We start from the raw sequence: 14,918 nt of genomic DNA, 5'->3' as shown, positions 1-14,918 counted from the left end.
CAATGTACATGTATATTACGCTCTAAAATCATGCAGAGCAAATTTCTATGCTTGGAACAATATTTATGAAAAGATGCTTTCCAGGAAAACATGTGTACCTCTATACACCTATCAACATTGAGCTTTCAAAATAAGGGAGATTTCCCAGGATTCTATCCCTCTGCCAACAGCTTGTATAACCGTGTAAATTAGCTGTCCCCTCAAAATAACAACACATCGCCATTAATATAACCACTGGCAACAAAAGTGAGTACACCCCTAATGGCGGCCTTACATTGTATGATTTTGGTCTGTTTTCAAAGTCAGCGACTAAAGTCGGACAGAAGTCATGGGAGTTGCACTGGAATTCCGTCAACTAGATCGTTAAGTGTAAGGTGCCAATCTTGGCGGTTTTGAGTCAGTCTTTTTCTAGTTTTGCCGTTACGACAATATCAAACATGTTTGATATTATCACAAGTCTTTCTAGTCGTGGCTCATGCAAATAGTGACGTAAACAATATAAAACCAATAGTGACTTCTCTCCAACACGAAACAGGAAGGGGCAAAGTAGGCGACAGCTGTAGCAAGGGACCTGATGAAACCCATGAATATGATAATTTGTTAGTTTGTTTCTTATACATCTTTAGTCGGCTCTTCCACGCGACAGAACAACTCTATATCAGTTAGGGATGTTACGCATGAAACAATGCTGCAAAAACACGAAAATATGACTGAGTTTAGTAGGCTATCATTTCAGTTCCTGTTGATATCTATTGCACGATGGGTAATAATTTAAAGGAATCTAGTAAATTCCTTTAAATTTCTTGTAAGTCTTGTAAATAGGGACCCTGCAAGATCCCTAGTCATTGCAAAATCATAGTCTGTGACTTAAAACTTGTCTTTAGATGTGAGAGGGTCCGAGACTGTAGTCTTTCAAAAATCGTTTCCAAATCTTTGCAAATCTTTCCAAACTCTGTCAGTGTAAGGAGGGCTTAAGTGAAAATGTCCAAATTGGGCCCAATTGGACATTTTCCCTCCCTGGTGTCATGTGACTCGTTAGTGTTAATGGGGAGCAGGTGTGAATGGGGAGCAGGTGTGTTAAATTTGGTGTTATCGCTCTCACTCTCCCTCATACTGATCACTTGAAGTTCAACATGGCACCTCATGGCAAAGAACTCTCTGAGGTCACTGCAAGCTGCCATTGTAACCATCTACAAGGACAATAGACCTCTGAAGTTCGCCTACAAAAAAGCTGCCAAACTTGACAGCCGGTATCTGGCGATTTTTCCTATGGGAAAATAACATGGGGATTTTGAATTATTGCACCTGTTAAACTCACGGGGATGAAAAAGTCTGAAATGCAGACGTTTTCCTGAACACACTTTTGTCCTCTGCCTTCGAGTGGATACTGTGATCTCCGGTAAGTGAAGGCTGCACACTTAGACACCCCAGAGCTAACTTGCAATGCAACTTGCCATAGGTAGTTAGTAGGGGTGGGCGATATGGACAAAAAATAATCTCTTTTTTGTGATTTTGACGATAACGATAATTAGTCGATATCCTTTAAAACATATTTTTTGTTAAAGTCTGAGTGAGTTACTTTACAGCTCATTATTTATGAATAGCATCATTACAATAATAACCAATAAACTAACCTGTGACTTTTTAACCAAATCAACCAATGCATTGTCACTGACACATTTCCAATTCTGCCCCCACTTTGTGTGTGTGTGTGTGTGTGTGGCAATGACATGGTCTCAGCTACATTAGAGAAGATGAATAGACCTAACAGTTTCCCAAGAGAAAGTCTGAAGCTGAAGTTCCTTTCAACCTTTACATAGGATTCACTGTAAAACTAAGCAGACAGATTACATCTCAGTTATTTCCTTCTATGTTTTGTTTAAGAGCAATCATGTAGGCTAGCATTCCAAGTTACAGAATAGAAACTAATGCGTTATCTTATGGCTAATGTATATGAGAAATCCCATAGAGATGCTAACGGTTAGCATAATCGGTAAACGTAGTTTACCGTCCTGCATCCACTTGCATTGACGGCATTAAAGCGAGGCCTAAATAGCCTAAACGAATGATATTTTTTCTTAACATGTATGTTCGATTAACTATCTGCTTTGCTTGTGAATGAAGTTGTAGCCTACTTCCTTTGTTCAACTGTTGAACGATGCTGGCAAGCGTGTCCCTGTTTCCCTGTCATCATGTCATTGCTCTTGTCTCGTTGACTCTCTTGTTGTAATTTCACTCAAAGTTGCTGCACCTTCCAATGAGCGTTGTCTGAGCTTAGATCTATAGAACATCTACTTACTTGTAATAAAATGGGCTGATAGGCTACTATAGGCCAGTCATTCCTTTTATAATCATGGGGCAACGCTTTGGGCAAATTCGCGATGTAATTCACTAACGAAACAGGCATGAGAGGGGAGATTTTATGACGTTTCAACAACGAAACAGTTTGCCATTTTTGCGAGAAGATTTTTCTCATGCTTTAAGCTGCTGCTGCAGTCAGCCTGGGCAAACCGAAGGATAACGCAAAGAGAAAACAAAAGTCGCCAGATACACGAAAAAGTCGCCAGATTTGTTGTCAGTCGCTAGATACACTTTTCAGTCGCCAGAGACGGCCAAAAGTCGCTAAATCTAGCAACAAAGTCGCTAAATTGGCAACACTGATTAGGCGTGCGTGGGACAACGTTGTAGGTTGTGACCCACTAGTGATCACGTGACACTTGCTCTGCTGCAGCCAGGGGCTTCTCCCGCATACATCCTGGGAATGTATGAGTCTTCAATGCGTGATTTCGAGTGTTTTTCCCCCATAAGTAATTTAAGGCGAGACACGGCAGGTGAAAACATCGTTTTTTCATGCACTGGTCAATTTCGAGATTTTGGGCTAATTTGCTACCTTAGCATGTATTCTTTCACACTACTACAACAACAAAGCCCGATTTACACATTTAGGTGTTTATTTCATTACATTTTGTCTACTCGCGCCTGTATATTTCTCCGAAATTCACCAAAAGTTAGTCTTCTAACGTTTCATGCTCTACCGTGACTGTGCTACAAAACATAACATGTGTAGTACCATTGGAAAGCTCGGTTTTTCCTGCATGACGTTGTGCTATCCAAATATGGACACTTCCTTTGTAACCCTGGCCTGATTTATGTGACATTTTAATCAAAAATATATGGCAAAAATCGATTTTTTTTAAGGCTATGGACAGTATGGATTTCCTAGGTAATGAAAGCAGATATCCTGAAATCCCTCTGTAATTTTATTTTTATCTTGTATGCAAACAAAATAATTTTGTACCTGGCTTTATCATATGTTCAGATCTATCTACCGAAAATATATGCAAATGTGCGCATATTTAATAAGGCGTAATTTGCATAATTAGACATTCGAATTTCAAAAACTTCAAATACATTTTTTGTTCATACTTGTGTAAGTAATCAACTGAGGAAGTTTCATGGTGATGTCCTATTATTTTAAAATTTTACCCTATTCACCTGTAGTGTCTCGCCTTAAAAACTCGATAATGTCAATTTGCACATTGTTAAAACAACAATCACGATATTATCGCAGACGATATATATTGCCCACCCCTAGTAGTTAGCTTCAATTAACAACCGTATCTCCTTATATGGGCAAAGATAGCCGTTTTTGTTCTTTTTTGCAGGGTATCTGCACATTTTCCAAGTGCAAATTTAAAGACTTTTAAGACCTTTTCAAGACCTCTAAATGGAAAAATTAAGACTATACCATGGCAAAAAAGATACAACTTAAAACTGTTTTATGCAATAGTTTTTTTTTCTACTAATTTTAACACCCACCCCATTTGGGATGTCTACAGAAGTTACCAAATATATTTTGGTGAAAGAAAATAATTGTGTGTGAATTACCTTCATAGCTATGAATGCCCAATTTTAGGGTCTGGGCTGCTTCTTTTGAAGCTGGCTGTACATATTTGGTTGTGCTACTGGCTGAGGCTGACTGTTCTTCACTTGTGTCTGTAGTAGCCTAGGCTGGACTGGATTCCCTTCAATAGTTTTTTCAAAGGTAGACTTTGCTATTTAAATATTGTAATAGGCCTATTAACTTGTCCCATAGCACAGCAAATCAAAGGTAATCCACTAATTTACATTTTGCACACCAGTTGTATTTAAACCAACCAAAGATTGACAAACATTGTAAAAAAAATGTATGGGAAAAGTTAAACCCCCTCCTCGCATGTTCCTACTGAAAAACTGCTGGTTTCATCACTAGCACGCACATATTATGAATACACTTACAGATGCGTTTTTTTTTTTATGTAGCCAGTCGCCGACATTCAAAAAAAAATATGCGGTTATATTTCACAACTTTTGTGAAGTACTGGGAAAGGCTGGCAAGCAAGCTGCAGCTAACTTAGACAGATATTTACTTAGGCTAGGCCAGCAAAACACGCTGGAGAGATGCAAACAGATCAACTTAATGTGTATTTTCTCCTGATTGAGAAAACGTTTTTTCTGTCAGTCCGTGGTTCCTTAATAAATTGCGCAGCAAATTATCAGATGAGTGACAGAAGCACCATGCATAATTTGACCAGCAGTCTTCACGTCCATAGTTTGTAAAACGATGCTGCGTCTGAGCAAAGATTCTAGAAGCCCAGCGCAACTCCAAAAAGGAGCGTCCGGCTTGAGGCTGCGCTGGACAGGACTTTAAAACTGTCCGGCCTAAATCCGAACGTATGGCCACCCTATCGCTAACTGGCTTACCCAGCTTTCTCCCGCTCACTCTACCACTCGCATAGGCTACCTAGGCCTATATATCTCTCCGGCCTCGGCTATATACCACGAAAACTTAAGGCATATTTTTACATATTCTTACCATTTTCACACCTTTACGGCACCCGTGAAAACATCTTCACTCTGCAACCACTACACTTCCTTCAGTAGCCTTATAGTCAGTATAGATGGAGACATTTCACTCGCTCTCACACTCGCTGGCGGTCCCATACACAAATTTAATACCTCCTTTTTGAAAATTCAAGACATTCCAGACAATTTAAGACTTTTTTTAGGCCTTAAAAACCGAAAGTTGTATTTAAGACTTTTTAAGGACTCGCGGGAACCCTGTTTTTTTTGTAGGCGAACTTAGGTCTATGTTGAGCAGTGCTTTGCTGCTTTTCTTTCAATCATACATTCCAGGGGCCAGTTGCTCCAACTGGTCATTGCTACGCCTGTTGGTCTTTGTCTGTAGTGTTGGTGCAACCGATATAAGTTTAATTCTTAAGACTGGTCTTAACAAAGACCAACTTAGCAGTTAGAACCAGGCATAACAAAGACCAGTTGGTGGAACCAGCCCCAGATGACTACCTCATGAAAATGGTGATTGTCAAGACAGCTTTGCACACTATTGGCATCAAGGTCAATGGAGGTATTAGAAGATGAAATCTCCCTTTTCACCGCCTTGCACTTCCAGCAGAATTTAGTTGGAATTCCATTGCCCCGCAACAGTGGGAGACACTTTGGACACCTGAAGCACGCGCACACACACATCCATATATCAAAAAGACTTTTCTTATGTATCCATCTTTCCTTGATTTCAAAGATTATGAATATGGACACAGTTTGCCCATAAAGCAAAATTTGACCTGAGATTATATCATTTTTTGTCCGAAAACAAGGCTGAGACCTGTCCAATTTTAAGTTCAACTTAAGGTCTCCAAACACTTTATCTATGGTATATTTCTGTAACTTGGAATGCCATTTCTTGGAATGGAATGCCTTCACCACCTATTCCAATTAGCCCTCATCCCAATACATAGTGTCATGGCCACCTGGCTCACAGTAGCAATGACATAGGGGAGACCACACCGTTTGTTAAGTTAAATCCAAAATAATTTATTAAAGCATTAACTTATACCATGAAAACATAATTAACAAACAAGTGTATCAAGTCAGTAAATGAGAAGCAAGAGAAAGCTAATCAAAAGTGTAGTGCAGATCAGTAAAGTGTAGACTATGTGTAATGCAAAAAGGCAAAAAGGATGAGGCTGCCGCCAGCATGGAGGCCAGAGGTAAGCCCAGTCAAACAGAGCTGTGCATGGCAGAGAGTGGCAGAGATGGTTTTTGAACAGTCCCGCCAATCAACTGCTGTCTAGACTTGATGGCCTGAACAGACAGCTCCCCCTTCAGACTGGGGGGAGAGAGACCGCCAAACATATTATCTCAAATGGGGTAGTGAGCACACCCAGCACGGCAAAGCCGGGCGTGACATCACTCCCCCCACAAGACAGGGACTCTGTAAAACTAAATTCCACCCATTACACCATTTCCCATAATCAATACTAAAAAAAGAAAGAAACCCAATAACAAACTAGACCCAAAATTACAAAATGACTAAACCCATTACCCTTTTTAACCAGTTAACCTGAAAGACTAATGTTCGGCTAAAGCAAACTCTCATCACCCTTCACCCACAATACAACAGCCACCACTAGAAATGACCAAACTCAACCCCTAGCCCACCTAATTCTCACCCCCCACCTCCTCCTTCCCACCCAGCAAATCCTGGCGCCTGGATAGCAATTTAAGAATGGAAAGACAGGAGACAGGAGGAAAGAACCAGAGACAGGAGAAGAGATAGCCACCCCTTAACAGTCATCAACAGCACGCGACAAGGCATCGGCCATAACATTCTCGGACCCCTTGATTTGCCCAATAGACAGGTTATAAGGCTGAAGAAAGAGAGCCCAATGCAAGAAGTACTCCAAAAACACCCGACCAAGAAAGTGCATCAAATCTGTCTTAGTGACAGGATGTGGGAATTGGTCAATTGTGAGGACTTTCGCCCTCACTGGCTAAACTTTCTCTAGACCGGCGCTCCAATAATACCGGGCAATTTCTTTTCCAATGGTCTTTTCCAAAACAATAGTTAGTCTTTTTTAGGATCGAAGTCTGATAGTTTACCATGTGCGACTGAATTGGAATTCCCATTTGTGTCCGTAACACTATAGCGACGTTCTTTGTGGTTGTTAGAACGCGGACTAAAATCACGAGCTGGAGTTTTGTGTATGAGAGAATAATCATCAGCCAGAACAGCGGCATCTGCTGCTGTTCTGACGTGATGTTCGCTAATGTAGGTGGCTATGCGATCAGGCAAAGTGTTCTTAAGTTGTTCTAATATCATAAGATCACACAATTCATCAAAAGAATCGACCTCTTCAGCTGTAAGCCAATGATGAAAGAAGCTGGTCAAGTCCCTAGCCCATTCAGCAAATGTTTGCTTATCTGACTTCTTCCAAGATCGAAAACGCTGTCTAAAAGCTTCAGGAATTAACTCATAACACTTTAACACTGCTGCCTTGACGCATCGATATATCTTCTTTTCAGAGGACGATAAAGCAACAAATGCCTTCTGAGCACGGCCAATTAACGCAGTTTGTAATAAAACAATTTTATCCTCATCACTCCAATTTTGCTCCGTAGCAATATTCTCAAATAACGAAAAAAACACATCTGGATCATGCTCATTAAACTTAGGCAGGAACTTAATCATACCGGCCAGGCCAGACTGTTGCGATCTACCAAGTTTGCCATTAGCTACTAATTGCAGCCTAGTGCGTTCAATTTCACGATCCTGCTCTAAATTTTTAAGCCTCTCCCATTCCAATTCGCGATCTTTGTCTTTCTGTGCAGCCTCTAATCTTTTACGGTCCAATTCATTATCCAGCCTTTTTTGAACCAATTCGTCCTTGCCAATTCTTGTTCTAATTACAAAGTCTTTTGTTTTACTTGCAAATCATGTTACAGTTTTAACAATTCGACTTGTTGTTCAAACGTTAATACACTGGATTTTGGCTGTGTGTCTACATTCAAACTCTGAGTGGGCTCACTATCTGGAGTGTGCTCACTATCTGAACCCGACGCTCCCTGACTACTGCGCTCTGGCAATTTCTCGTCAGGCAACACGTTCTTGTCAACCAAGTACGCACGAATGAAATCAAGCAGCTGATGCTTCTTAGCTCCCTTCGGCAATGTCAATTCAATTGCATAGTGCTTGGCCACACTCTGCAATTGTTTGACATTTTAACGCCGCAAGCAAGGCCACTGAAGGAGCAGACAAAAACGCATCAAGTGTACTCATTATTGCAATTGGAATTACAAGTCACCAATCAACAATCCAAACCGGGTCTACAAATAAACCCCCAATATTAATACAACTGGCCAAACAAACAAAAACTAGGCCTATACCTCCACGTCTTTTGGGTTAGCCTACTAAACAATTCCAACCACACAAATTTCAATCGGGCAAAGCGGAATGCAGTTCACGTCAACAAGACAGCAACGGAGCTTCCCCCTAAACATTTACCCCCTATCTTCACACTAAGCCCAAGAACAAGGCTAATTTACTCACCCATACCGATGGAATCGTACTGTCCCGACAAAAGTCAATCCAGCCGGTGCTCCACGGCGGTGCCCTCGTTCGGACTTCAGTGACCAGCAGCCTAAACCCACAACGCCGAAGCGCACTAATTGGGGATAAAACAGGCTCCGTAAAGTGCTATCCCTTAACGTAAGTACAAACACACTTTGCCACTTAAAATAAGAAAACAAAATGGTTGGCTAAATTGCTCTAATCTGCGCAAATACTCTTTGCCAGAACCAAAACTAACTTTAGCGATCACCGTCCTAAAGTAACATTCAGCACATGAACTGCACAGTCGATGTGGAACTCCCCAACAAACAAACACAGCGCGTGCCAGCTGTTTAGGCTACTAGGCCCACCACCCGCTGATCACCGGTGCATTCCATTCACAAAAACGTGAATCAATGATGTAGCACTACTCACGCAACTAGGCCTACACAAAAGACCTCCGAAAGTCCGAATTATAGTAGCCTACTCACAATTCAGGTTCAAAATGGTCGGACGAGCCCCCATATGTCATGGCCACCTGGCTCACAAGTAGCAATGACATAGGGTAGTGATGGGGACGAGACCGCCTATGCCGAGTCCGAGTCAAGACCGAGTCTTTGAAGGGTCGAGACCGAGTCGAGACAGAGTCCTTTAGGAGTCGAGACCGAGTCGAGACCAAGACCATAAAAAAATGTCAGTTTTAATATTCATAATTTAATATCACCCCAGTTAATAATCAATTATCAATCAATTTAATCAATTAAATTAAAGCATTAACTTATACCATGAAAACATAATTAACATAAACAAGTGTATCAAGTCAGTAAATGAGAAGCAAGAGAAAGCTAATCAAAAGTGTAGTGCAGATCAGTAAAGTGTAGACTATGTGTAATGCAAAAAGGCAAAAAGGATGAGGCTGCCGCCAGCATGGAGGCCAGAGGTAAGCCCAGTCAAACAGAGCTGTGCATGGCAGTGGCAGAGATGGTTTTTGAACAGTCCCGCCAATCAACTGCTGTCTAGACTTGATGGCCTGAACAGACAGCTCCCCCTTCAGACTGGGGGGAGAGAGACCGCCAAACATATTATCTCAAATGGGGTAGTGAGCACACCCAGCACGGCAAAGCCGGGCGTGACAATAGGGTGATACATCTTGGTTGTTTACATTTGGTGGCAGCAGTGGAACAGAGACGCTGCCAAAGAGGAGGAAAACAGGTTTAGACGTATTGGAGGCTACCCAGAGAAGACCTGGAGGAGATCAAGGGAAAGAGAGACAAAATCCAGGGCCTAAGCATCTGACGGATATCTTAAAGAAGGGTCTGACCTTGCCTCAGCTCCTCAGGAGGAGTATGCACATCCAGCTAAATAAGTTCAGAAATGACTTTGAAGCAGAGAGGAGTGAACTGCAACAACTGGAGAGCCAGTCTACATCTCCACCTGTACCAAAGAGTACAGGTATATCTTCATTGTAGTTTTAAGGTGTGCCAAGTTGTCATTATTGAGTATCAAGTTTCTTACACTATGGCCATAAGCATCACATAGTAGGGATGTAGTGGTAATAAAACATGAGGGCACATGGATGTTTCGGGGGGCTTGGTGGTATAGCTGAATACAAGAAATAGGCTTAAAGGAACCGTATGTAAGACATGTATTTTAATTAATCATAAAATGGCCCTGATATGTCACTAGACATTAAGAAATCATGTTCATTTCAAATACTTATATCACTGACAACAGTAGTCCGGCCAGAATATTGTCATTTAAAAAGTTGCAGCCCTCAACTGATGTTGATGTTGTGTTTTGTCATGTTGTGTTTTGGCCTGATGCGCCACCCTCCACCTATCTACTAATCACGAAGTCAGTAGTGTTTCGGCATCTGGGTTGGCAACCTCAAGTCAGGGGGGAGGAGGAGGGGATACACCGCTGTACAGTAATTTGAAAGTGATTGCAGTACCAGTTTTGGCCACAATCGTACATATGGTTCCGTTAAGAGGACTAGGCCACGTTAACTTATCCTCTCTAGATTCAGAAGGACCACTCTGACCCTTGATTAATAATTACACTGGTCTGGTGGTGAACCGTTTTCCTACTTGATTTACTTGAATTCTTTCATTTGAGGAATAATTAAGATCTATTTAAGGATGCAAAATATTGTTTCATCGCCATTTGGTAATTATGTACCAAAATTACACTTTACCGTGACTCGAAGAGCTGTAAAAAGTGTTGAAAGGCTGTACAAATCCGCTTGGAGCTCCAGTGGAATTTTGATTTGCCGACGAGAATTCTCGTGCTAACCGTACATGTGCCTGAGAAAGGTTGGGAATAAGCACCCACCAGCCCAGCACTAACCTCCGAACGTGGTAAACAAAATCGGATATTTCAGGCAGTAAAAGCCCCGGTAAGAACCAAACTAGATTTTGTTCAAATCTACACACATATGGCTACTGAAAAATGTAAGGATCATTTAGCAAATGTTATTTTGAAGTATTAAAAAACATAATTGTTTTAAGAATTTTCGAACGAAATGGTTGGTAATTAGCACGTTTACGATATATATCTAAGAGTTTCTGTGAGCTTGATGCTCAGTCAATTTATCCCTGAATAAAAAAGAAAATATCGAGAGTATATGCAGCCACCTATGTCCTAAAGATCTTATTTTTTAAGAGCAGCTGTCTATTGTCATCTATCATCGTTACTCTCCATAAACACAACTATTTCTGATTCATTGATTTTCATTTGTAAAGTAAAATCACGTAGATGGCTTATACAGTACAAAACGATATGCTATTCTGAATGTGAATACTTACTCCACCAAATTTTGCCTTCATAATTATCTTTGTGTGTAGGCCTACAGTAAATTATTCCAGAAAACTGAACAGCATTTAAATAAACAGTTAAAGTTGCTGAACTGTATGAACATACCAGATGAAGCAACAATAGGTCCGCATGCCCGTGCAAGTGCCCCCAGACTGCGAAGGATGCCCATTACCATACCCTTTTGTCTGGATGAACCTAGCAAAATAAAACTTACTGTGACATTTACATCAATAGTTATGCATCAGAGCAAGGGGAAACAAAAACAGACTTTTGACCCAGACAAAAAGAATGCATGAACACTGAAATCTGAAAGTGGTGATAGATAGATAGATAGATAAATAGATAGATAGATAGATAGATAGATAGATAGATAGATAGATAGATAGATAGATAGATAGATAGATACTTTATTGATCCCCAGGGGAAATTCAAGTACATGATACTGTACATGGGGCAACTTTTTGAGCAATACAGTTTGTTAACCACATAACCAGGTTCATGTGTTATGATGGTAATGGAGTAATGGTCAATATCAATGGGAATGTGCCCAAACAACAATATTCAGGAACACTAACTATAAATGACCATTTGTCACAAACTGCTGAAAATCAAATACCTAAGTTGTGCTTACCATGCTCGGAAACTTGTGTGGACAGACAAGGAACAGCAACCGCAGCAGCTGTTTTAGAGAAGAATGTGTCAGGTATGTCCATGAAAATAATTATACAATTCACATACTAAACCGTAGGGATCGACCGATATGGTTTTTTCAGGGCCGATACCGATATCAATTATTACCAAAACAGGAGGCCGATAACCGATATGTAAAACCGATATGTCAGTTGTCAAAAAGGGGGGGTAGGTAGTAATAATAATTAATAATTAATATTAATTAATTTGCATTTAATTGTGCAAACTTTTCTTTCTTCTTTTGATACACAATTGTCTATCAACTTGCATCACTTGCAAGTGTAAATCCTGTCATGTTAATCCAAGAGCTAAGTGTTAGCTATTATTTTCATAGACTAGGCCTACACAATGGGCTATGTGCTTGTTAAGGGACCTGTCACAAAGAGGATGCTTTGCCATCGTGTGTGCACGAGAGAGGGAGAGGAAGAGGTGCATGCGTGATGGCAAGTGTTAAGGCCCATTCACACCAAAAACGATAACGATAACTATAAATAAATATCGTTCTCGTTAATATGAATGACTACGTTCACACATAAACTATAACGATAACGACATGAAGAACGATATCGTTGGGGATCACTTTCAGAGCGATTTTCACAACGATAAAATGCTAATAGCCAATCAGAACCCATCGAATTTTAGCCCTCACATTTATTAACACAATGAGAGACTTTGTTTATCGTTGTTCAGTGTGAACGCTTTTATCGTTATAGTTATCGTTCTTGGTGTGAATGGGCCTTTAGGCTATTTAAGTATGCAATGTGTGTCCATGTGTAGGCTACAAGCTACACTAAATCGCTCAGGACGCGATTTAGTTCAGGTCGGATTAAATTACGGCTGGCCCTGGGTGCATGTTGTCTTTTCTGACAGTCCGTTTCAAAAAGGAGCAATTAGACTTTTTGACGTTCGCTATCGCATAATTTAGGACTTGTCTGTACTATGTCCGCCGTGGTGTCCCGTTATTCACAATTAACGAACGAGGCGGAGGCAGAGAACTCCCGACACGCAGCACCCGAGTTTGTAGGCTAACTAGTAAACAGCATCAGTAACGTGCATCAATCGGGAATTTGCTAACTGAAGGAAGTGGGTGCTTTACTTATTGATCCGGATCAAAGAGACAATAGCTTACAAAGTGGTGTTTTTGTAACTTCAGTGTAGATGATTGTGATTTCATTGCAACTTCAGCAATGTAGGCTACCTTCCTTACCTTCGAAAAATAGCTCCGTACAGCTGAAGCCCAGTCCTACAGTCTACCTCAGTGAGAATCCTAAACTTTGTCTGTGTTCAGTCTTCGATCCTGATTGGCTGCATTCGTGCTAACTAACAAATCAGACGATGTAGTGGGCGGGACAATGCTCTTGACCACAGAGTAGCAAATGCAGGGAGTGAGAGACGCTTTACAGACAAAGTAGCGCGTTTCATTCTTTATCCATTTCAATATCGGCTTATCAGTGGAAAAAATGACCGATACTAATTATTATAAAAATGCTAAATATCGGCCCTAATAATCGGCCAGGCCGATAATTGGTCGATCCCTACTAAACCGTAGGCTACTTACCAAATGAGTAAAACATTAGTCCTGTGTACAGCAACAGCATATTCCAAGCAATCCCAATGATCAGAAAAGCTGGTATAAGTGATATGAGAGCCTACGGATGTATTGAAATGTTATGTCATATTCATCATGCAAATTACTGTCATATTACAACATTTACAGTATAGCTATGAAATAATGTATTGATATTTGATATATGCTATACACTGTCGTTTAAGAAAGAGCAAAGAGTGGGTATAATTCCCATATAGCAGTGTACCAAACGAACTGTCCTGATCTGATGCCCTGGTTTGATCCTCCGGGCCCATCCCCCCTGAATGAGTGCCATGGAAATACCAATGAAGAAGAACATCTTGCCCTGTTCCATGCTAGAAAAAACACAGCCTTCTCTTATCAATAGGTAATTTCAGATATGGGGTTACAAATTATGATGGAAATTTAATGAATTGCATATTGCCATGGTTTACATGAACTGAAGGACTGCATTTACACTTTGCATATCCAGAATTGGCAACGCGGTTTATGCCGAACGTCAGAGGGTAATGTTGATTCTGACGCACAGATGGTAAAAATGACAGTAATTAAGCGTATATACAGTGCTTCTAAACATATACACCCCCCCTTGGATATTTCCCCTTTTATTGCTTTTAAAAATGGAATCTTGGTCAATTCAATTTGGCCTTTTTTCAATAATTTACAAAGAAAACTCTCTTTAATGTCAAAGTGAAAGCAGATTTCTACAATGTAATGTTAATTATTTAAAAGACATACTGCAAAATAGGTGATTGCATAAATATTCACCCCCTGCAAGTCAACATTCAGTAGATGCACCTTTGGCTGCAATTAAAACATGGAGTCTGTGTGGATTGCACATCTGGGTACTGGGTACATCTTGCTTGCACATCTGGGTACTGAAATTGTACTACATTTTTCTTTGCAAACTGCTCAAGTTTTGTCAGGTTACACAAGTATGGGGCGCTAACAGCCCTTTTCAAGTCCAGCCAAAAATTCTCTATTGGATTACAGTCTTAAGGTTCACACCAAGAATGATAACTATAAAAATCATAACAATAATTGGATTGTATATTACGGTATTTATTTTCATTAGGCTATTGATTGAATTAACATTGTTGTTCATTATTGCTATTCTCCTTAATGTAGTCTTACCAACTTAAATTGTTTACTGTTAAATATCACTTTGTATTGTTATGTGTGTCATTTTGGACAGAAGCAAAGAAAAACATATTGTTCTTGTTAATATGAATGACAATTCACACAAACTATAACAATAGTGTCCACACTTATACATTTTCTTAAATAGTTAAATATATAGATATAGACTTTACTTTACTTTATTTCTGCATTGTTGCACTGTTGACTTACTCATTTGCACTATCACCATGACCACTATCACCATTGCACTACCACCATGACACTCATTCACACAGAGCACCTTACCATACCTTACTATGC

The 14,918-nt window shown here is 40.3% G+C and overlaps 1 protein-coding gene across 5 annotated transcripts in view; it reads right to left on the bottom strand.

Annotated features, from left to right (window-relative positions):
* Positions 1 to 14,918, bottom strand: part of mfsd10 (major facilitator superfamily domain containing 10) — a 47,478-nt gene that overhangs the window by 1,006 nt on the left and 31,554 nt on the right. For 4 of the 5 annotated variants that reach the window (XM_048243147.1, XM_048243148.1, XM_048243149.1 and 1 more), the window contains exons 9-13: positions 13,705 to 13,813; positions 13,449 to 13,539; positions 11,832 to 11,879; positions 11,306 to 11,395; positions 8,387 to 8,501 (exon numbers count right to left, since the gene is read on the bottom strand). In XM_048243147.1, coding sequence (XP_048099104.1) covers positions 8,387 to 8,501; positions 11,306 to 11,395; positions 11,832 to 11,879; positions 13,449 to 13,539; positions 13,705 to 13,813 — 453 coding nt within the window. The remainder of the gene's footprint in view (positions 1 to 8,386; positions 8,502 to 11,305; positions 11,396 to 11,831; positions 11,880 to 13,448; positions 13,540 to 13,704; positions 13,814 to 14,918) is intronic. The other variant, XM_048243151.1, reaches the window with a different exon arrangement.

This window comes from Alosa alosa, chromosome 5, assembly GCF_017589495.1.
Source record: "Alosa alosa isolate M-15738 ecotype Scorff River chromosome 5, AALO_Geno_1.1, whole genome shotgun sequence".
NCBI lineage: Eukaryota > Metazoa > Chordata > Actinopteri > Clupeiformes > Clupeidae > Alosa > Alosa alosa.
Note: the sequence above shows the minus strand (reverse complement) of the source record. Positions and strands in the feature narration are given on the sequence as shown.